This window comes from Telmatherina bonti, assembly GCF_933228915.1.
Source record: "Telmatherina bonti genome assembly, chromosome: 14".
Lineage (NCBI taxonomy): Eukaryota > Metazoa > Chordata > Actinopteri > Atheriniformes > Telmatherinidae > Telmatherina > Telmatherina bonti.
In genome coordinates, this window is record NC_136612.1 from 15,802,062 (window position 1) to 15,827,257 (window position 25,196).

At 39.1% G+C, this 25,196-nt stretch overlaps 1 protein-coding gene across 1 annotated transcript; it reads right to left on the reverse strand.

Annotated features, from left to right (window-relative positions):
* Positions 1-888: 888 nt before the first annotated feature.
* On the reverse strand, positions 889-21,618 carry slc29a4a (solute carrier family 29 member 4a; the record flags this gene model as incomplete). The annotated part of the gene is made up of 10 exons (XM_079253507.1): positions 889-1,034; positions 2,897-3,137; positions 7,144-7,331; positions 7,483-7,603; positions 12,241-12,509; positions 12,615-12,689; positions 16,632-16,760; positions 18,260-18,373; positions 18,461-18,592; positions 21,384-21,618. 10 exons carry the CDS (start codon positions 21,616-21,618, stop codon positions 889-891), a joined length of 1,650 nt encoding a protein of 549 aa, XP_079109633.1.
* Positions 21,619-25,196: the final 3,578 nt, after the last annotated feature.

A 25,196-nucleotide genomic window follows, 5' to 3' on the forward strand; every position in this document is an offset into this window, starting at 1 on the left:
GTGAAATTGATGGTTATGTAGATTTAATGGGAAAGGATGGAAAAAGAAGAGGGGGGGTGTTCATCACTTTTCTAATGTAAAGCGCTTTGAGTTGCATTTATGTGTGATAAACTGCTCTATATATAAAGTTTTATTTGATTTTGATTTGATATAAAATTTGGCATCATCGACCTGTACTAATGTAGCAGAATACTGTCAGGAGTCAGAGGTGCTTTGTCTTTAGCAGAAACATCTTCACAGTGTTCACATATTTAAATCTTACTTTTAACAACATTAACTTTAAATATTTAATAGTACTCACACAGTCATGGTGCAGAAATTGTAGCTATAACTTCTGTCTTGTTGGGGTGATTTTTATGGTAAAGTCAAAGGATGCGTTACCCAAAAGCAGGTAAAATCTCCATGAATGAATCTTCTTCAGCAGCTGACTCACTCTAAACCTCATGTTTTTACTTTGAATTGTTCTGGGATGTTATTAAAAATGCAACATGTGTGACTTCAAGACAAAGTCTCCTTAGAGTTCACTCCTTGCTGCAGATTTAGCTTTGACATTACACCCGTCATATGTCAGACAATCTGTTTGCCACATGCAGACAGTAACTGGTGATACACAGATCAGCTTCTGCTGCTCCGCCCTTGTAATTCATCACAGCACTTATTTTTTTTAAAGTCACTGGATCACCACAAAGGAGAACCAGAGAGTTGAGAAATTTGTCCTTTTTTCATCATTTGATGCTGCTTTTTTTATTTTATCTCTCCTCTCATCCTCTGCAGCTGGATTCAAGTCCATCAATCCACACTGCTGCAAGTGTAAATGATTGGTCTGTATGTGTGTACATTCATGAGCATAAATACCTCAGTATATGCGTGTTTTATGTCAGTGGACATTCAGTACCCAGTAGCGTTGTAAGGTGCGTGTATGTTCAGTGTGGAGAAGCGCTCTCCTCCTGCAGGAACGGTGAAGCTGTAAGCTGCATAAGCCACAGCGGAGCCGACCATCAACCCTGTCATATAGGAAACCGTCATAGTATTCCCTGGAGAGAGACAGAGCGAGAGCAGAGAATGACCGTTGAGCTGACAGAAATGAGAGAAAACGGGCTTTTCTGGGATGAATTTCAAACACTAGAGTCGATACTCCCGAGAGAGAGTGGGTAAGAAGTGAGTACATTTAAGACATGCAGAACCTGCAGACATTCAAACCCTGGAAGAGGTTCTGAATGGCTGCCATTAAACAAGATCCTTAACAGAGTTCCTCTGATTTATGTGGCAAAAAGCAACAAAACTACTCGTACTACCTACTTAATGTTAGAAATTTTTTAAAAATGAATTACAGTAAGCAATCGGTGCTAACAAATTATTAGAATCATAGACATGCTAGCAGCATGTCTATGATTTAGCTTTAGCTGTCGAAATCTTATCTACTTATTTTTTTTAAATGTGATGTGAAAAATCTGATTTTCACAGTAAACCTGAATGAGATTAAAAGAAACTAATATGGAAACTATTCGTGATTAAAGTTTTATTTACAGTGTGCCTTTCACCCGAGGCCAGATTATCCAATGGGCACTTGGGGCCCACGTAGGGAAAACACCAGCAGTTTGGACATAAAACAAAATGAATATAAAAGCCAGATAGTTGCACCACAGTCTTCAGTATGTTGCTATTGGCACCACAGATGTTAGAAATGTCATTTCACAGTGTATCATTCACAATTTTCATAATGTTGCGATGGGGAAGGGGGCCCTTGGAACACTCTGGGCCCAGGGGCCTGTGCACTTTTAATCCGGCCCTGCTCTCATCTGCCTTTGCTTTAACATCTGCATGTTCAGGAAGTTGATCTGCTACATATAAGTAAAAAGGCAAATGCACATGAACTCTCCCAGATGTGGGAGCCTAACTCAGTTCCTTGGGGTCCACTGTCTTGCAGGCTTTCCATGTTTCCCTGCTGCAACACACCTGTTTCAAATAAATGAAAAGCTCAAAAGCTTCTTCCCCACTTCTGCTAAAGCCTGTTAACGGACCCGATAACTTGATGCAGTGGCAAGTTGAAGCAGGGAAACATCTAAAAGCTGAGACGCAGTGGAGGACCTGAGGACTGGAGTTGAAGAACTCCACAGCAGAGTAAACAGTAGAAGTGGATCTACTAAAGCCTGGTATTCACCATGTGTTTGGAACTCAGCTGAAGAAGTATTCATCAGGTACATGAGACCAAACCAGTCAGATAATTCTCCATAATGCTGTAGTTTAAATGAGCAATATCCGCAGAAACAACAACTGTCCAACTTAGTAACAGGTCTGTGACACATGGTGGCGGTGGTATCATGGTTTGGGCTTCTTTTGCTGCTGTGCAGGACTTCTATGTACAGTTATTGTTGATAAAGATGTCTTTCCTTGCTTTTGCCAAATAAAGATTTATAAAACTAAATAAAACGCTTGTCGATAAACCAATTACCAAGTATAAATATTAATTTTGTATTAATTTTAAAAACTGCATTGACTTCATCTATTTTTAAACATTTTACAGGTGTTATTTATGCAGCAGTGAAGATGATTTTAACAGTCTGGAAATTGCACTGTTGTATCTGTGATAAGAAGTAATTTCTTATCTAATCTTCAAGGTATTTGTTTACAGTTGTTCCTTTACATGAGTAAACGACACGCCCACTTTAATCATGTAACTGGAGGTTTATTAGTAAGAATAAATACTTTCTAAACTCGAAAAACTTGTGAGTTTTGCTCATTTGTCTTAAACGCTTATTCTGTTCATTTTTCTTGCTTTTTTGACACATTATGAATATATAAAAAATCTGACATGTATTTTTTATTCTTACTTTCATGTTAAAATTAAACTGAAAGAGGACAAGAATGAAAAATAAACAGCCTGACAAACCCTCACCTGCCAGCTCCCTCTGTTCAGGTGGCACTTTTCCAGCAGCCTGGATCATCGGCACAGACCCAAAATATCCGTTGGTTACTCCCATAAGAAGAGAGAACAGACACGGCCAGGCGGGATGGGACAGAGTGGGCGCGTTGGCTGGGTACACGCACATGACAAACAGAGGGATGAAGACCACCCTGAGGCAGGAGAAGAAAAGCAGGCGGCCTCCGGACCAGTCGTACGGCAGCGCTGCCAGGATCTGTGGAAACAGTAGGGGTTATTTCAGCAAATTTAGGCAGCAGATTTGCAGAACAATTTTTAATTAAAGGGAAAAACGAAAAATGGACTTTCTGTCTCAGAAAATGAGACTCCGCTGTGCAGTAATTCTCTGCTAGTCTACTGCTTGGAGCACTGAACAATAAAGACACGAACCAGTGGATGTCAAAAATAGGCCGATGAGAAAAAAATCTTTTAAACCTCCAGTCTTTGCTCTTCATTGTGACACTTTTTACTCTTTCTGCTGCCTTTATTTTCTTTGCTTAAATTGTATATTTAATTTTTCTTTCACTTAACACTTCAAGCCTTTTAAAACAAGCCATCAAACATCGCCAGTCACGTATGTGTTTAAGTGAAAACACCAGCAGATATTTTAGTGGCATCCAACCAAAAACACAGAAAAAAACACTGCTTTTTATCTTCAGTAAAAAAAATCATCAGCTTACATCAATACTTTTAGTACCCATTCCTGACATATTCTGGAGGTTTCATGCATTTTTTCTAAGAAAGACTTAATACCGACCCAAAACAGACCCATGTTCACTCTGCAACTTTAAACATGGTTGGACCAAAAAATGCTGCTACACTGATCAAAGAGTTTGTTTTTGTCTACATAAATGTTTGTTGAGCTTAGAGAAGTATATATATATATATATATATATATATATATATATTGTTTTGACTTTAATGTTGTCTGATTCCATTTCATATGGAAAGAGATAAATATGTTCATCAGTCTGCAGCATCAGCCGTGCATTTAACAGAAATTTAGGGGGCTTTTCTCAACTTTCCTGCCATTTCGTACCTCTCCCATATTTGACCCCACACCAGTTGGCATACGTCTACTGAGGACGTCATAGCAACAGTCCTGCACACTGTTCTGTCCCATCTGGAGCAGCATCAACACCATCATGTCCAACCGACTGGAGTAAAAAAAACTATTGGACTTTGAGTTCCACGTGCCACCTGTTTTTGAATCAAGGACTGTTTCAGCAGATCAAACCCAGATGGTTCAAGAGGTCCCCCACAGTTCCCCAGCTCTCAGCCTCAGCACCAGCTCCCCACAGAGCTGTGTGCTGAGCTCCCTGCTCTTTTCACTCTACACACACAACTACACGACTACAGGACAACACGTCCACACATCGCAGCAATGCCATAGTCAAGGTTGCAGATGACACAACTGCTGTTGGGGGGAGATGTGTTAGCCTATAGGGACGAGGTGGAGTGTTTAACATCATGATGATCAAGAAGATCAAGAAGCTGATTGTGAACTGTTACTTTAATGAAGATGGTGTAGAGGAGGTGTCTGAAATCTGCCTCCTGGGAGTTCACATGCGGGAAGACCTTACGTGGGGGGAACAAACAGTTAAACTGGTTAAGAATGCCCAGTAGAGACTTTTCAAAGGTCCTCACAAGCAACAATGTGACACTGAATGTACTTGCTACCCTGTTTCCCTGCCTGATCATGAGCATTTGTGCTGTCTGTGTGTGGTACTGCAGTTGTACTGGGGCACAGAGCCTGCCCAAAAGCAGACTGGTTGCCCATTACAGTTCCTCCAGGAACTATACAGCTCCCATTTCCTTAAAAGAAAGCTAAAATCCTTCTTCAAACTCATCCACAGCCTGGACATGACCTGTTTAAGAGCCGAGCAGGAGGCAGAGCCTTTGGTTATCAGGCCCCTCTCTTATGGAATAAGCTCCCAGTTAGTGTTAGGGAAGCAGACACCCTCCCCACCTTTAAGACTAGGCTGAAGACTTGTCTTTTTGATAAGTCCTATAGCTAGGGATGGTTAGCATCCCTTAGTTATGCTGCTATAGGTTTAGACTGCTGAGGGACATTTCCTGATACACTGAGCTTCTTTCTTTTTCTCTTTATCTCCTTCTTTTACACCCCCCCCCCCCCCCCCCCCCCCCAATAACAGTGTTGCATCATTAACATGTATGTCTCCTGTCTCAGCAGGTCTCCCTGGCCGGGAGTAGCAGTTCCTGTTGTCTGTTGTCTTTCTGTCCTCTTCCCCCCACACAGCAGAGGCAGATGGCTGCCTGTCCTGAGCCGGGTTCTGCCGGAGGGTTCCTTCCTGTTAAAAGGGAGTTTTTTCCTTCCCACTGTCGCCAGTGTGCTTGCTCAGGATGGGAGATTGAGTTGGACTCAACTCAATCTGTTGGTTTCCTTATATAGGCTATTATGAATTGGCCTTCATTATGTTTTCCCCTCTGTCTGTAAAGCGTCTTGAGATGGCATTGCCGTGATTTGACGCTATATAAATAAAGTTGAATTGAATTGAACTGTTTAAACTACTACCATCAGCCAGAAGGGACAGAACTGTCAAAGCAGAACTACCAGTCGTCATCTCACAGCTGCAAACAAACTGAATGCTTAACACAAAGATATATGACCTGCTATTTATTCTATTCTATTCTATTCTATTGATATATGGTTTTGGTGATCAAGTGTGTGTCCCATTTAAGTTCTTTTTTACTCAACAGTAATCAGTCAGTTACTATAAAAATAAATTTCGTTAAAACTGTGATTTACTGACAGTTTATTTTTTTACTGAAATAACATGTACAGTAATTGACTCAAATGAACGTACAGAAATATATCAAATCACAGCTGCAGGTCTGCGCTCCAGTAACTGATGGCTCCAGATGAGGGTCTTTGAATAACAAAATGCAAACTGGGGGACTTTAAAATAATTTACTTTAAAATACTTTCCCAATGCATATCATTGATGCTGTCACACATTATGTCAGACTTATCCCTGTGGCATAAGTCTGACATAATGTGGTTCTAATCCAATTTGCATAAATGAGATTTAAGATTTTCATTGTTTGATTTGACAGTAATAATAACAAAAAGTCCAGCCTGCATGAACATGGCTGCAGGTCAGCTAAGAAAAACATTCATCTCTTTTACTGCAGTTTTGTTTCACCTTATGCTTGTGTTTACAGTAAACAAAGTCAAACTTTAAAAAGAAACATTTGATTTTTCTGATTTACTTTCCCCTCATCTCTTCATTTTCTGCATGGACACGCATCCTGCGAGGGCTCGCTCTTCTTGACTTATTAAAAAACACATGCACGTCTGGGTGTGAATGCTAAAAACTGAACTCACGATGACTGAAACAGAAAAGCAGGAAATGAGATGCTGGAAGTTCCTCTTCAGTGCTTTGTTTAGTCTGTGGCTGCTGCATGAAAATTCAGGGGATTATAGACTAAGACGCTGCAAAGTTCTTGAAAGATGTTACTGTAGTCTAAAATATTTAGATATTTATATATGGAAAAAAATACAATTAAATATTACAAGCCTGAGATTATTATTATTATTATTAAGATTGATGTAAAAGTTTACAATTACTAAAAGAAATGTCCAATATTCGTTCTAAAAAGGTTTTTAGATAACAGTAATTAAGAATAGCTTAAATTTCCTTACTGATAAGTGGTGAAACAGTCCATTTAAGCAAAGATCCTGCATAAAATCTGTGAAACCAAGGAGGGCTTGACTGGAGTTACAATGATTATTTCAAGATTATATATAATGTTTGTTACAAATAATATTAATGAAAAAATATCACCTTTTAAAGATGTTATATTGACTTTTATTTTACAGGACCAGTACACCCTCAGTTAGTTCTGCTGATTACAGCTCAGATCAAGTCGAAGCAATAACTACAGGTAAAAGCATTAGAAATGGTTTTGTTCAATTCAGATGTCACAGAAATAAATAAAATAACAACAAGATGACAATCAAAGCCAGCCTGGCTGCCAACAACAAAGAGGTCTAATAATATGATATAAGTGAAATCAACGCAGGATGCAGGGTGGGATATACTGATTATTATTTATATTTACTGTATGCTATATTTTTCATCAAAACAACATTTCTGATATGAGACATGCATTCCTACACAGGACATTAATTAAAAATCTAGTTTATCTTCCTCTACTTTTCAGGGTTGACATGATGGTATAGAAAACTTGTAGCTAACCTTGCCAACAAAGTCTGACATGTTGAACGTGGCCATGATGAGGATGGGGAGCCATTCGCCTAAGGTGGGGTTCCATATCTCAGACTCCAGCCCAGGAAACAGACACAGAGTGATGCTGTAGGTCACAGCGATGGACAGCATGTAGGCCCAGATCACACGAGATACCACGTAACGATGCAGGATCATGTCTGATCAAGGAGAACACACACACGTAAGGCCACATTTAAAGCAGGTCATTTTGCAAACTTTCTTCTTCACAATAATCACCAGGCGATCAATTTGAATTTTAAATCCATGTGTTAGAGTCAGAGGGTAATTGAGCAATGAGTGGAAAATTACCACGGACACCAGGCCAGCTTCTTCTTATCTTGGCTTTTGGGGCATCAAACCGGACATAGGTTCCACCAACAAAGTCCTCAGCTCCTTCTTCTGTAGAGCACGGTCCCGTCCCGCCGTTTCCCTGAAGACAGAAAAACAAAAAACAAAACAATTATATAAGGGATGGAAAAAGTAACCACATCCTCCATTATCATACAACGTGTCCATGATATTTCACAAAGTTCAGAGTTTGAAAAAACAAAGCTTGGATATGACTCAGCACATTTTCCTTTCAGACACTATGGGGGGCTAGTAGGCTACATGCTAAAGTTACCTTGCATGTTAGTGGAAGCTGCTTGAACTGGAGAGTGATTTTAAAAAGGAGGAAGCTGAAGTTAAACTATGTCATATCACATGTAAGCAGTGGTATCTAAATGTTATGTACACATTTTCAATAACTTTTAACAGTTGTATAAATGTAACAGTGATGAAGAAAATGAGGATAGCGGGATGCTAATGTTAGCTAAACCTTGTTAGTTTGAAAAGAATGAACAGCTAAAGCCTCAATACATTTTTCACAAAACACGAGCAGTGAGCACCTGTCTGAATTGATGACTGCTGTGTAAACACCAGGCTTATTGGTAGTCTAACAGCTACCAGTAATTTAACCCAGTATGCCCGTTGACATTTGTCTCCTTTGTAAATAGTTGGAATGGCTTAGTATAGTGGCAAATCTACCTCTTTGGTATCAAACGTATTTAAGCAGCTGTCTAAAAATAGAAAACTGCAGACTTATGTCTCCTTTAGGATATTTTCCCAGACACTAAACCCACTTCTGTTGAGGTATATAACATCTTTAGTAAGGACACAATTTTTCTTATTTCACAGTCGATAGAACATATCAGGTCTGCCATCTTTGCAACAAGTACAAGAGCCTCAGCTAACTTCTATCATGGGTTGAGCAAGTCTCTTATTTCAAATTATCTGTATAATATCTCTTATTTATATGTTTTTGTGCCTATTGTCCATGTCCAAATGCTTTTTTTGGGCTATTAGAACATCACTTTGGAAAATGTCTCCGGGGAGAATACTGACCAGAAAACTAGGGGTTTTAAGTAAACGCTGCTGTCTACTTATGTTAACTTCACAAGCATCCAACGATCTCCACTGTATTACACTGCAAAAATTTGCCAAAATTACGCTGGTGCAAACTATCCAATTTAAACGTCTTACATGTTGCAAATAAATTTACAAATAAAATCTCACCTATTTTTTTTTTTTTTTTTTTTTTTTAATTTATCAGAAGGATAACCCTTTAAGATACATGACTTTGTTTTGGGGGGTCCAGGACACACTTATACAATTATAATGTTATATAAATAATGAAGCACATTGCTAGATAAAACACTCCAGCAACACTGTAGATAATGTCCAGGATGTTGGTATTGACTAAACTCATTTGGTGGTTAGGTGATACATGTCAGTTCTGTCAATAAACTGCACGCACACTGTCTCTACAGATCAAAACTTTTTTTTTTTTTTGAGTACTGTGTCTGTAGGCTGTGACTTTTGATGTTATTTTACAGGTTTGATGCATAAATCACCATCCATTGCATTGATGGCTTACTTATATCTTGATATATCTTGTTACACACAAACATATTTCATATGCATGTCAATTAGGTCATAACTTGCTTTTATTTCAGAGGGAAAGTATAAGAATTTAAGACTAAAATCAGCTGTTTATGTTGCTCATTTCCTTCAGTAAACACTAGAGGTAGCCATATTACAGAAAATAAACATATATCTATTTACCTGCAATGTTTGGACCTTTTCTTTTCAATTTTATTTTTTATTTATTGTTGTAATGGCTTCCTGGCTGCATGACATCAGCTATTTATGACAATGACTACTAAGGAAGCAATGGCAGGTTGACGTAATGATGTCAAAGACTGCAGACTGGACTACAAATTAGCTGAGCAACCACACGAGCACGCATGCAAACACACACATTTAAAAGTACAATTTTTTCCTTGCAGAGGCCCATCCTTTTACACAGACTTCCCTTTAAACACACACGTTTTCATACACACATCACACACAGGCGCGTGCACATCCATCCAGATCCATTAGTTGATTAGAGGGACTTGAAGGCCAGAAGGCACCACTAGTCCTGATTATCCCATAATATAGAGCGCTGCCTTTCGTTTCCCTTGGCAACCAGAACAAAGAGCTTCCACAATCAGCCCCTGGACATAGAAAATAACGTACATACACATTACAGTGAAATATCAGGGAACGTCCATCACACACTTGTCTTATGTGTAATGGCGTACAAACAGAAACATGTACGCATTAAATGATGACAGCCTGAAGTATCCTGCCTTCCTTTGAAGCCTCCTGCACATTCAATGCCAAGAAGCATATTAGCACCATGTCTCCAGGTTACAAAGAGCCGCTTCAAGCATGACTACAAAGCAGATTTTGGCTCCTCCTCCCTCATTTTTCTCTCATTTTCTTTCTGTCATCATGTCGACTGGTGTCCTGCTCTCTTCCCCTCATCTTTCTTTCCAGTTTTGTTTTTTCAGTCATTTTTGTAATGCTACTCCTCCCCTTGGCAGCCTGCCACTCTGCACCGTCTCTACCCATCTGTCTCGCACTCTTATCAACATGACTTAAATTTTTTCTCAGTTCACAAGAGCCCCCAACCTCGCCCCCTTTCCGAGTCTTGCGTGTCTCAGTCCTGATCGCCTGTTGATTTTGCTTTTTTATTCTTCAACTCTTTCTGTTTTTATGAGACAGCTAAAAAACAGTCTATAAATGATTCTACATCTTAAACCCAGCACTCAGGGGTTGTGTGCCTGCTCACACTAAATCAACAAAAATATGGAGCTTAATGATACCACAATTTGTAGTTCTAACATGTGTACCAGAAATCGTGTATTGTGACATTTATGAGAAGTTTCATGAATGAAACATGTTGAGTAAAGTTTAATGTGAGAATCTGCTGACCCATGTGGAGCACAAGAGCCAGTCTCTGAATCAGCCTTTTTATTAAAGCTGTAAATATTGAAGCTATTGAATCACAACTGTTAAATATTAAGTCAAATGAAATTAAGTGAATCTTAAATAGAGCCGAAGACCATATATAATACAAGGAGCAGCTTATGATGCTGACTATGAACAGATTTTTTTAAACCAGTAATGTGGAGGTGCATAGTGGGATAAATCGATGTTTTGAGTTAAAAAAAATTTAAAATGTTTCAGACTGTTCACACAGTTTATACAACAGCTCTATTTCTTTATAAACTGTTAACATGGAAAAGTTGAACATCCAGACAAATGACAATAATGATAAATTCCGATGGTGCAATCCCTCTTTTTTAAACATCTTGAGTACTTTAATATTAAACTATATGGTTTCACTACAACTCAGGATTTAAATATTGGACAACCTTCAGGTTTTACACTTTATCTATGTAAACATTTTATTCTAATCGGAAACTATTTCAGTTATTACTTTGGAAATGATCACTGTCATCAGGAAAGAAAAATAACCATTGATGAAACAACCTGATTATATATTCAGGCAGTCAGCTGACCTCTTTCTTTGGCCGCATCTTGACTTTCTTCCATTGTTCTATAGTCTCATATCTATACTGCCAAGCAAGTTAGAGCCTTTTTCTCAAGTTAGCCTCATTGATCAGTGGTTTTCTTACAGCTACACAGATGTTCAGTCCCACTTGCCTTCATGAGTTCCTTTCATATTCTACAAGTGGAAATATTCTTACTGCTCTTACTTTCACTATTAAACATAACCGTTTTGGGGTTTTTTGTTTTTGTTTTAATATCACTTAAATGATTGCTGATCAGTTATTCATGATGTCTTTCTGACCACATATCTTCCTGGATGAAGGTTCTCTACTAACATTTTAGTTTTTAATAATATGTTGGACAGCTCTTCACCCAATTCTAGTAATTTCTGCAATCTCCTCAGATTTTTTTCTCTGCTTTTCCACAACCACAGGATGTGTCTTTCCATACAGTTGTTTAAGAAATGAGAAGCTACTCGTTGCATCATTTGGAGTTAAATAACTTGTTGCCAGCTGAAAGATAATTGCCCAAGCAGTAAGTATCCAATATGAGGCTCATGCTTAGTTCAATCGGGACCCAATTGTCCATAATGCTCCTTGCTCTTATAGTTATGGGTAGTCTAGCCATCCATTACTTATGTAGCAATGGGGATGTTGCCTGATGCACTGAGAAGTACCTCGCTCTATTTCACTAATATATTAATGTATAAATATATGCCAATATTGCCGTCTCTAACTTATTTTTCCTTTTTTCCACAGGTTTTCCTCAATAAGTGCAGTTGTATATGTTGATCTGTCTTTCCTGTCCTCTCCACCCCAACCAGTCGAGGCAGATGGCTGCCCTCCCTGAGCCGGGTTCTGCTGGAGGTTTTCTTCCTGTTAAAGGGGAGTTTTTTTTCCTTCCCACTGTTGCCGCGTGCAGGTCAGGATGGGGGATTGGATTGAGGTCATGACTCGATGCAATCAGTTGGTTTCTATTATAGGATATGTATGAATTTGCTTGGAATGATGTGTATGTTGATTTGTGTATGGAAAGTGCCTTGTGACAACATTGTTGTGAAGTGGCGCTATACAAATAAAGTTAAATTGAACTGAATTGAATCCAGGTGGCAACTTTGTTTCTGGGTGTATATTCCATAACACCAATTCATACACAAACTAGTCAAAAAGTTCTCCATAAACTTACAAATCTTACTTCCTCTGAAGTGACATCATGGTGTACCCTATATCCGGTCCCATTGTCTCGTGGATCATGACATTTTGCCGGACCTTTGCCTTGGGCGTGGCTGGTGTAATAGCGGACGAATCGTGACCGCCGGACAACGAGGTGAAGCAGAAAGCAGAGCATCTCCATGCTGATGGAAACGAGGAAGAAGATGAGTGTGTTCTTTTTCTCATCGGCAATCAGCAACTTAGTGAAGATGCGAGACAAGGAGATGATCACCCCAGCTGTGCCTAAAGGTGTTAGTGTACAGAAAAGGTTGGGTTAGGGTTAAAGGTGGCGAGAATGGTTTGTAAGGTTAGGAATTTAAACATTTGCAAGGAAATATTTTGTCTTACTTTCTCCAGTCATCACCCCCTGTGTATACCTCTTGGGTAGCATCCCCATGTAACCATAGAAACTGGACTGCTGCACTGAGAAGGGAGATGGAAATGGCTATCAATGCAAACACAGGCCTAACACTGTAATAGTGCAATTTATTTTAAGGTTTCACTTCCTGGACCTTCACAAACCACTTGAGTGAAGCTGCTCCAAACTGACCTCTATTAATTAAACTGTTTCCACAACAGGCGGAAAAGCTTTGTGTTCACTCTCAGTGATGGAAATTAAGTCCATCCACTCTATTAGAGTTATCAAGATGAAGATGGAGACTGCACTTGGTTTGTATTTATCTCAAAACTAATACCCGTTCTTTGACCTGCCTGCCAAAATGATTATCATTATGTACTATGAAGCATGTTTATGTCATATTTTAAATACACACTTATTTTTCACCACAAGTTTGTCTTTAAAGAAGATTTTCTCCACATTGCTGCAGAAGATGTGCTGTTCAAGTGATTTCTTTAAGTAATTTAGACTCTTTCATGACTGTTAGGATGAGTTTCCATAGCAACAGAAGAGGTGTTTACCAGCAGGATCAACTAATTAAACTCCCTAAACCCAAGCAAATCAGCAAAAACTCGCCAAATGCCATATTAGTTGAAGAGGAAGCAAAGAGGAGGAAGGGAAGGAGCAAGGCAGAGAGACAAATGGTGGAAATTCAGTTACTTTTATCCAACAATTCTGATTGGTAAGGTGAAATGAAGTGCTTGGAAAGCCTCAAAAAGAATACGGGGAATGCAGTATTATGTGTTTCACTGAGACATGGCTGCATGAACACATCCCAGACTCTAATGAGCCTGTACACGGCTTTAAGACTGTGTGTGCAATAACAACCGCAATTAGAAAATCAGAGGAAAGCTAAAGGAATTGCAGTGGTTTTTAAGCACTGTTGTTGCCATGCTTGAAATGTTGCTGTAAAGAGAAGATCTGCATATCAGCTATATGGAGCTGTTTACTGGGAGTTTTTTGTCAATATTATTTACCCAGAGACTTTACCTGTGTTATGCTAGTAGTGGTTTAGATCGTTCCTGGTACTGCTGAAACAGCCTGGGATGTCATCAGCTCCATTTTTTTGGCTAGGCTACAAACAAAACATCCTAATGCATTTATTGTGGTCTCAGGAAATTTTAATAACGTTTCCCTGCCTGCAATAATACCAGCATTCCAACTATTTGTCAGCTGCTACCAGAGAATATAAGATGTTGGGTTTGTTTTATGTAAATGCAAACAGTTCCTCTGCTTTGGCTGCTTTAGGATGATCAGACCATAATCTGGTTCTTCTCACCTCAACCTATCAACCATTCATTCAGCAGCAACCGGTCATCACACACTACTAAAACCTGGTCTAACGAAGCTGAAGATGCTCTCAGAGGTTGCTTTGAGGCCTGTAGTGGAAATTTCATATTGTGTCTTACTAAATGTGATATTTCATGTTATATGTGTGCACATATATGTTGCCTATTATGGAAATGTCATTCTTTATGCATTAATTCCTGCTGTAGGGTAAAAGATTCTCTATGAGTGCATTTCTAAGCTGCGGGCGGGTTGACCTCAGTTACTTTCTTAATGGACATTATGTCTAACAATTACCTGCTTTTTTGAGAGATGCCAAAGAATTGGCAACCCTAAATGGGAACACGACTAACGTTTAAAACATGTTCTTATCTGTTTCCAGATCAAGACCCTTTTAGACTTCTGCTCAATCAAACTTCTGAACGACTTCTACATTTGCAATTGTAATTCTTGTTAATTTTTTATTCTCTGTTTAATAAACTTTGTTGATCATTTTTTACTTTAGTCCAGACTCCTCATCCTTCGAATGATTTATAGTTTTTCCGCAACAGTCCATCGACATAGAATCTCCTTTTTGAGCCACGTAGATGTGACGTTGATGCCATGACTTAGTGTGTAACAGATTATAACATCTTGTGTGGAGCATTGTCCCAACAAGAACAGTATGGTGCTTCCCAGTAACAAGCTCTGGATTGCCAGTGACCTGGAAAAGCTGGTAAACATTTACAAGAAAGCCTTTGGGGATATAGACAGGGATTTCTTTAAGGCAGCACAAAAGTAACTCCAAACAAAGATTAAGATAAGCATGGAGGACTACAAGAAAAATGACTACAGGCAGCTAAAACACAACTATGTTGGAGTCTTCAAAGAGTTCTTGTGTTGGGGAAAACATCCTGCCTCGTTCCAGTTCCTAAATAATCCCAACCATCTGGACCAAGTGACTACAGACCAGGTACCCTAACATCACAAAAGTCCTTGAAAAACTATTATTGGCTCACTTCAGTAAGCAAGTGAACGCCATTCATGACCCATAAGAATTTATTTATCATGTATGGGCTTGGAGCAGTCTACTGGCTTAAGAGAGCCCACTCTTCATACGGCACTTTCTATCTGCTTTTTACTTTTTCAAATGCTTTTAATACTTTTCAGCCTGTTATTACTATTTAACAAACAGACTACAGTTTCCGAAATGAAAAAAATTGTGTGAGATAAAGGTTTGCAAAGGAGCGCCACAAGACTGTATTCTCACCATTTCTCTTCACACTGTACACCTCAGACTCTGAGTTCTGTCATCTGCAGAAATACCCTGAGGACTAAAGTGTGGGTGTATCACACACAATTAAAAAAGATTAAATATAATGTAGACAAGAGCAAACCACAGGGGAGACTGAAGGGGCATTAGCCACTCATAAAAGCTGAATATGCCCCCAAGGTGCTGCCATAGAATTTGCAACCAAATCAAAATTCAGATTCCCGAATGCAGCATGTGATGTACTTCTACAATTTTTTACGTCAACATTACCATGTTGTTGATCATGAAGCATTCATAAAGCCACATCTTGGCAAGTGATTTTTACAAAATATTGTCACATATCTGTGTGATGTGACATTTGTGCAAAGATGGCTGCCCAACAAGTCAGCACTGAGAGAAACCAAAAGTAAACACGCATTTATGTCTAAATGCACTCCTTTAGCTGTACATAAATCAGACTTAAATGTAGTGCTTTTTGACTTCTAGAGTTTAAGTTTACATGCGTGCATGTCCAAAATTCTAAATGAAAGTGCTGGATTTTGTCTCTCTGCTAACATTAGCAACTCCTGCTAATGTTGGTTTTTCCAAGTTTTCTGACTTTGTCAACATGAAAGCTTTCAACTCAGTTATGATGTCATTCCCAGTTCTGACTTCTGACCTCCGAGTCAAATTGAACGCAGCAGCGTTAAGCCATATTTTCTTAATATCAATTAGTTATCAGTGTTCATGGAACCATGATTAAAGTCATACAATGCAGGATCACCCAAAATAAACACCTGCTGATATATAAAAATCTTTGGTACTTTTCCTTTTACAAATTGTACTTTACTTTTGACACTAGATGAGTTTTAAAAAGTGGTTTGTTTTCCCTCCAATACAAGCCCTTTTAATAAACCCTTTTTAATTAAATGTTTTATTTTAAAGTTCCACCGTTTCCAAATCCGTTCAGTTGCCTCGTCCCCTGTAAAACCCCTGCCACTGTACAACTTGTACAACTGGGGCAGACTTTTTATGGATAACTTTTGTGTTTTCAGACTGCAACGAAGGAACCAACTAAATATAGATGGAGAGTTAATATAATACTTTAGAAAATACATTTTGTGTGTGTGTTATCTCCATTTTTTTTTTTATTTTCAAATAACACATTTTACCCAAATCAGTTTTTACTACACAACCTTCTATTTGCTCCAAAAGCTCCAGCTAGCTGAACAGAAACCACAGATAGCTTATCTTTGCACTTTTTTCTGACTTTACTAATACTTTTCTGACTTAAGCTTCGTTTTAAACTCAACGTAAAGACGACTGGGTGACATTTACCAAGAAAGTGTGCAAAACTTGTCTCAGTAAACCCTATAAAATAAAGCAACTAACTTGTACATGAGTTATAATATGTGTCCTTTAAGCAAAAATATATTAGTATTAGAAGTACCTGTACATCCAAAGGCCACCACTCCTACTGACAAAAGGTTGATGACATAAGCCTGTTTGGTGGTGAACTTCTCCAGCCAGACATCAAACACACTGACAAAAAGCAGCGGTCCCAGTGCCAAGATGTAACCTGCAGAGAAAGGAACCAACAGGAGCCCAGAGGATGGACGTCACTGATCCTGTTTTATGGTATGACTGCATGAATGAAGGCATAAATGACACGTCCAACATGGAAAAAAACACTATCGCCTGAAGTAAGATCCTTTGCCTGAGCTAGAAAAAACTCCAGAGACAAGCTCTCTAGCAGACAACACACTTCAAAAGATATTCCCTCAAGGATGCAAGCCGAGCTATTTTAAGTTACAGAAGGTACTGTGCTGAAATCTTGCTCTTACAAGCTCAATATGAAAGCATGTGTAGAGATTCCAAATTTCTCCTTGGAGACGTTAAAAGTCTGCAGTTTTTTTTTTGTTTTTTTTTTTCAATATTTGTGCTCAAAGATGTTTTTTTCCTTTTATACTGGGCAAACTGAGGAGCCCTTTATGACTTTATATTGATCACCAAACTTACAGTTTGAGAATTATGTATATAGTTAAGACAAATTGGAGGAATACGCTCTAATAAGAAAGGGATAATGCCCAACGAGGTGTCCATTATCAGAAATTAATGGACGACACGGAGGCGTGAACCGTCGGACCTCGGAGGGCATTATCCCACTTATACCATGGTCATTCAAAAAGGAAATAATATAAGATCAATTACTAATGTTGTTTTTACTGCTAAAATAATGTTTTTAACAAGAAGCTGCTGGGCGGACTATTTATTGTCTCTTGTTATGGCATTGCCAAGGTAACCAACGATCTCAGTAGAACATGAACATACTCGAGTGGTGAGATGGGGAGGGTTTGGGAGACATTTTTTTCCTTTCTCCCTTTTCTATTTGGGTTATTGTTCAACCGATGATCTAAATTAACCTGAAAAATAAAATAACTTAAAAACTGGCAGATAAGATACATTCATCAGTAACCATGGGTTGCTGTTTGACATAGTCCTTCCAGATATTCCTTCTGCTTTTTGTTTTGTCCATTTGTCGATAACATTTCTGTTGCCATGGTTACCGACTGGCGTTCAAGCCAGCGCAATGATTTAGAATTATTTGGCTATTTGACAGAACTTTTTTTAACTGGTGTCCATTTATCATTTTTTGACGAACACCCTACAACCAATCAGAATTGAGTATTCACCCAGACCATGTTATAACAACTTTTAAAATGTCTAAAATTTAAAAGCAAGACTGATGAACATCCAGGTTTTCTTTTTTTTTTTCTTTTTTTTTTTTAAAGGAAACCAGACAAGGTACAACAGAAAAAAATCCTACACACTTGAAATCCAGACCTGTGGATTGAGCAAAAATTACCTGAAACATTTAATGAAAACAAATGAAATTACATTCATGACAATATAATTTTTCTTTTTCTCCTCATATTATTATTCGGCTTTAGCTGTCGATGTTCTATTCTGATAAGCCTTCAGGTTTCCAGAAGCTCATTAATAATAGAGCAAGAGCAAAAGTTTCCTCAAGGAACTTTTTTTTTTCTTTTTGTTTTCACAGTTGTAGATCTGACTCACCAACTGTAATCCTGGTGTGCATGCTGAGTCTCTCCACCAACACATTGTTGAGGATGACAGCCAACAGAGCAACCAAGATGTATGTCAGGCTCATGTCAAACACTATGGATGTTCCTGAAACGAATAACAGCAGTGACGTGAGTTCGTTCTGTACTCTGTATGCAAGTGTATGTTGTTTCCCTCATTCATGCATATTTATACCTCTGAACTTCTGGTGCAGGTAGTCAACATCAGTGATGAAACTGTTGTAGGGAAGCAGAAAACCAACACCAGCCAATAGCATTGCAAAATAGATGCCATGGTAACGGTCGTCAGGGATTGGTTCTTCAAAGTCTGAGGAGGGGTTAGAAAATTACAGGAAATTAAGCCACAGTCAAACAGTGGGACAATCATTGACTTCAAAACATGAAAATTAGAAATGAAGCCAATTCATTGGATCTTCAGCTGAACTAATCAGGATGAAGCAGGAACACTTCTACTCCTCTGGTGGAGTAACCATACGGTACCAGACTGCTCCTCTGGCACCAGTAAAAGATGGATCAGAGGAATTAGATTACCTGTTTAAGCAGTTTCACTTAAAGACTTGAGCGTTTTGTGGCTGATTCACTTTTATGGATAAAGTTTGATGTACAGGATCTTTATGCAACAGTTTATAATCCCTTTTTAATCCCATAAGCGCTATTTAAACTGCCTCAAAGGATTTTGCAGCATAGAGATTTTACAGCAGTCTAAATAGAAAAGTACTTCTTGCTGTCTCATATATTGACTTTATTACTATGGTTACAGTAATAAAATCCTATGATAAATCATTAATCTACTCTTAGCCAATTAACGATTCACAAAGGTTTTCTAGCGTATTATTTATTATCATATTTTCATGATATGACAATTCATAACCAACGTCCAGCACTAAAAAGCTTTTATTGTTAGTTAAAGAGTAGATCTGCAATAGATTTTTTCATGCAAGACTCTATGAATACTGGGAACATTGTCTAATTTTGTTTTTAACTGTATTTATTGTGTAGACATTAATGAGTCCTGACATATTTTCACAGGAGGAAATCCTATCCTATCCTATCCTATAACATATAACATATGACATAACATAACATAGCGTAACATAACATAGCGTAACATAACATAGCGTAACATAACATAGCGTAACATAACGTAAGATATTCTGATGTATTATATTGTAACATATGATGCAAGCTATCGAATTAAGTAACCACTAAACACATGCAAAGGTAGCACCCATCCATCTGTAATTTCTCCTCAGAGCATGGATCCCTGACCCCTGGTCAATGGGGCAGTGCCAGGCCATGAAACTCTTTTTTACAAAAGTTTTGCAAATGGCAACAATTGGTTCCCGATTTTAGATGAGACTGTTGGATCATTTTTCTGTGTCACCTGCTTCAAAAGAATAAGCTGCAGGTGTTGCCATTTACTATTGTCCCTGAACAGGACAATCAATTTACAGAAAAGCAAGCTCATAGCTTCCACTGGTTCAATAAAAGTATCCCTGGTTCTTACACACCAAACCAACATCAAGTCAACAACAGAGAGCGACAGAGAAGATGGATTTAAAGACAATGTTGCCTGAAAAGTGTAGAAACGAGCAAAATAAGCGTTTTCCACAAAACATACAGCTATTTGATTCATTAGTTGTTGTTTTTCTACAGATTATTGATCAGTGTGTTTGCAATTCAGCTACCATTGCTCTTGTTTCAGCTTTACATATATTATTGTGTTTGCATTATATTATTAAGAAGACAGAAAATTCTTATTGTGAGATACAAGTGCAGGATGAATTGAAATGAGATAACAAGCCTTCGCCATCATTATTTCATGTGCTAACTTGTAATATGAATGGACTGACACTATCTCGGCCCTGTCCAGGGTGTAACCCGCCTCTCGCCCAGAGACTGCTGGGATAGGCACCAGCTTCCCCACGACCCTTGATCTGACTGAGCGGTTTGGATAATGAATAAATGAATAACATTATCTCATGAATCTACTAACTTTATCTGATAAGATGACTAATGATAAATCATGAACTTGCTATGTTATCTCATATCCTTTCTAATGTGATATCATGAGCTAACTAACATATAAGGTAAGTAAACCATCAATATGAGATTGCAATCGGATGGCAAAAACTTAAGAACCATTATTAGTGTAAAGATTTTTTTCCACTACAGCAACAGAAAACATTAGTTGACCACCTTTTGGGTTTTAACTTGCATTTATGAATGGATCCAGTATGTTCCCTGACTGTTGTTTCCACTGACATTCATGAGGCCATACAATTATTTCTGCACCAGAGTGCAGAGTTTCCCGGTGATCACAGATTGGGATTAAATCGTTTGCAAATCTAGACAGAAGAAAATGATTACAGACAGATGAGGGACTGTAAGCAGGGAACGCCCATGTACAACATTCGCTGTGTGTCCTTGGTCACTCATGATCTAATTAACTAGGCCTTTGTGCAACCTATGTAACCAGGCAACACAGCAATTATCTGCTAACAGAGCAGCCTCCTGTGTTTTACATGCACTTCCCTTTTTCTCTTTTCCCCGGAGCTGCTTTCATTCTCTGCCACCTCCACCGTCATTTGTAAACACTTGTTGTAAGTCTTGACACTCATTCTATTTACTCTGACTTATTTTTCATACAAAATGTCAAAGATGAATAGTGCCATCAGCTTGAAATGCTCAAGGGATTTTTGTTTTTCTGTTTTTTTTGTTTTACAGAAAAGATATAAGAATTATCCTTACGGTACAGAAAAATAGCAGTAATACCATAACTGCTGTGCATAAATTTCCCTTTTTTATTAGAGGAAAAGGGCAAGCTTAATGTAATACCATGGAAATGTTGAAATTAATTGCACCATCCAATCCCTCCTCCATGGGAGGCCTCCGGCACCGTTAATATATTTAATATCTTACATGTAGTTATTCCACGTGTTTCTTTCAACCTCTTGCATGTGCACTGATCAATCACACATTAAACCAGCTTTTTTTTCCTTTTCTGTCTTTTTATAGACAGTACAGAGGAAACACACACACACACACACACACACACACACACACACACACACACAGTAAGAAGAGAAACTCCTCACCAGGCTCGGACAGAGCTAGTACTCCTCGCTCTGGGGCATCTTTACTGATCTCCTCCTCCTCCAACTGGTACGAATCGAAGCTGTAGCTCTGCACCACCCCGCTCTCTCTTCCCTCTCTCCAGGCTTCCCTCCCTACATCCCTCCATCCGGCTCTTCCTCCATCCCTCCACACATCTCTTTCCTCAGGGGTCTGAGCTGGCGTGGGCCTGCGGCGCTCTGCGCCCACCGAGCCCATCTTGCACTTGGAGAACGTACGCAGACAAACACACTCTCAACACTCTTCTTGAACAAATGAGCTACACGCTCTTGGGAGCATGCATGTTAAACAAAATCCTGGCGACACTACCTGGAAGGGATGCAGGAGACCTTCGGATGATGGAGGATCTGCAGGGGGGTAACAACAGGAAATAGAATTACAATGTTATAATAATTTTCTTTTAAAAGATCAGGTGCCTAGTGGGGGGGGGGGGGGGGGGGGGGGTAGACAAACAATCTCTCACATTCTTGCTTAAAATAACTCCAGTCAAGGTTAGACTCCCTGAAAGAAAAGTGTCTGTGTGTGTTGGCCCGTATGTTGCTGTGTGAGAGGCATATTCAATAAGAGAGAGACAGTGACAAGGGATGCATAACAGAAAGGCTGACAAGGTGAGAGGAGATGCAGCTCAGTGAATAGAGACGGCACAAGGTAAACGAGAAGAGAAAGCAGAAGAGAAAATCAATTAGTCCTTTAGTTAAAATCATTTATCAAGCAAAAATACTCAGTCTTAACTGGTTCCAGTTTCTCAGCAACAAAAATGTGTAGCTTTTCCATGACAGCGTTTCACAATATGTTGAAGATTTTTTTTTAAAACTACAACCACACTGATGACAGTGTTGCTGGCACAGGAAAACAAGAACAAACGCTGCCAGTGTCAGGTCTTCTCTGCAAACTGAATTTAGGCTTTTTTTTTTTTTTTTTAATCTAAAAGCATCCAAAAAATTAAACACAATGCTGATGTATTCATTTATTTAATGCTATCCAGTAAGACTGCTGTTAATAATAGTCAGGCATTAATCATTTGGGATATTAGACATTAGAGTAAAATACAGTTTTTTAATTTGCAGGTTGAACCCTAATGAGAGTTTCTGGCTCTGTTAAACACAAATTTAATAAAACCTACAGATGAATCCTTCAAAAATACATAATTTAAGATGAAATAGATCAAATAAACACAGAGGATTCTACCATTAACAATGTTATTGATAAACACTGAACAGATCTGAATGACTTGTCAGCTCCATCATGTGACGCCTGTGTATTAAAAACTATTGAACGTGTATAAAGTCAGTAACAGCAGTTTATCACGGCAGTAGAAACATTGGCTCAACATGTTTTCATTCACTCCAGGCAACAAGAAGGGGGGTCGAGGGGACGTTGTAATCACAAGCCAGCTCAATAGAAATGGGTCCTGACATTGTTTTCTCTGCAAACACGAAGCGCAACAGCTCGACTCTTGTGCGCACCTGTGTTGACGCAAGCAGAGGACGCGCAGCTCCTTCGGCGAGCTGCCCTGCCCTGCACCTCTGTTCTGCCCTGCAGATGTTAATTGGACTTCTGACCTATGAAATCAAACAGCTATTTCCTATTTTAAACCCAGTTGTCGGCAGATTCAGGTGATGTGATGAGGTGGTCCTCTCTGTAACGTGTCAGCCCCGCCGCTGGCTGCAGAGAAACAGGTGATTCAAGGGCACGCTACGGCGACAGCAAGGTGTTGATGTTTTAAATGTTTCTAATAATCACGCTGAATCACCAGTGGGTTCGGAGCCACGCTCAGTGTTTCCGTGTCCGGACTTGGGGCGGCGCTCTCATCCTTTCTGGTCAAATGAAACGACTCCAGCCCTTAATTGAATTGCAGTCCAAAAATCATGCTGCAGCTGCTATTGTGGACTTATATCCAAGGATAATGTCTGTTCTATACATTCTGCAGACTGTTTCTGAAGATGTTTCATTTCGGGTTTCCAGATTCAGGTAACCTCACGACGTGCTTGCGCGTAATTTAGAATTTCTAGTTGAGAAAGAAAAGATCTATACTAAAGGATGGTTTAGATACAGCGCGAATCATCTGAATTTGCTTCCAAAATCCTAATAAAAAGCTTCCCAATCAAGTCCACTGGGGTTTAGGTAACATTCTACTCTTAAATCGTGTTATTCTGGGTTGAATGGAAGACAAAAACACTATAACAACAGGTTATTAATGGCCCTTTTACCTCCCGTGTTTCCCCCTCTCGACGTCGTCCCTCTGGCTTTTCAGCAACAGAAGGACACAAACCCTTCCCGCAGGACGATCGCGGAGCTCCTCTCTGGCTGGACCTGGTCCCTCGTCAGCCCAGTCTCCATCAGACAGAAGGGAAGCCCCGGTGCCGAGCTGCTGGATGCGCTCCTAACGCACCATCCAGAGGCAGAGGAGAGAGGAAGCGCGAAGGGATGAAGGGAGGGAGGTGGGAAGGAGGAGGAGTGGGAGGGGGAGGGGGGGGTGCTGACATGAAAGGAGGGGTTGTGAGTTGCCTCTGGCTGTTCATGTTTTGCAATCTTTAGGAAATCACCGTAGGAGTCTGGGACCAATTTTTCTAGATGTATGTCAAACAACTTTTTTATGCCCACTGCAGACCTCTAAATGTCTGTGTGTGTGTGTGTGTGTGTGTGTGTGTGTGTGTGTGTGTGTGTGTGTGTGTGTGTGTGTGTGAGTGTGTGTGTGTGTGTGTGTGTTGCACCCTGTTTAGTCTAGAGATATAAAATGAGAAAAGGATGTATTAAGCTTCCTAGTTTTTATAGTCTTTAATTGCGCTCATTTCCATCGTGGTTTTTGTCATTTCTTATTTGGCTGTTTTTGGTATGTTGTGTAAATATATGTCTCCAAACATACAAACGCAGCCTTGGCACCAGAGTCTCCTTGTGATTGACAGTTTTATCAGTTCTGTTCAATATGCTAATGTTTTATTATTGGCAGGGGCTCCGTCATATTGCACACCCCCACTGTTACCATCGAGGAGTCAAGCCTGAGGGGAATTAAAATGGTGTTGCTGTCTTGTTAGGTGTGCTGTCGATGCACCACAACAGACCTTGGAGCTTCAGCAGTGGTTGATGAGAGGTTGAGGGTTGTAATCACATGGTGCTGCATATATCATTCAGAGGCATAAATTATCTCTTTGGTGCATTTTCATGAATTGCAAACAATTATTTGTTCCTTCCTTCCTTCCTTTCTTCCATCCTTCATTCTATCCATCCATCACCTTCCAATGTAGGATTGCAGTGGGGCTAAACCTTTTCCAGCTGCTAGAGACAAGATGCTGCCCATCCAGCAGGGCCAAAACAGAGAAACAAACATCACACTCACTCCTAATGTTAATTTAGAAAATAACAAATGATCTTGCATGGATGTTTTTGGACTGTGGTGCAATTACATGTTGAGTAAAAATGAAAGGATATAGTTTTTTTTTTCATGCAGGCCAACCTGATAAAGGAAAAAAATAGCTTAATGGCTGATAAATGATCAGATTTCATATTTTTATGGTTTCTCTTTGATCTAAAATATGAATGTTTGGGCATGTTTATACTAGGTATGTTTACTTCATACCCAGTATAGACTGAAAAGACCAAATTACTGCTTACAGATTTAACATCAGGGCCAACCCCTTTGTAACCCTTTTTTTTAAAACCAGTTTGACTTTGAGAAATATAAGTAAAATAAGAAAGCTATTATTGCTTTTAAATGATAAGGAAAGAAAACACAAGATGGTTCAGTAACGGATTTGAGTTAAAAGACTATTAAAGAG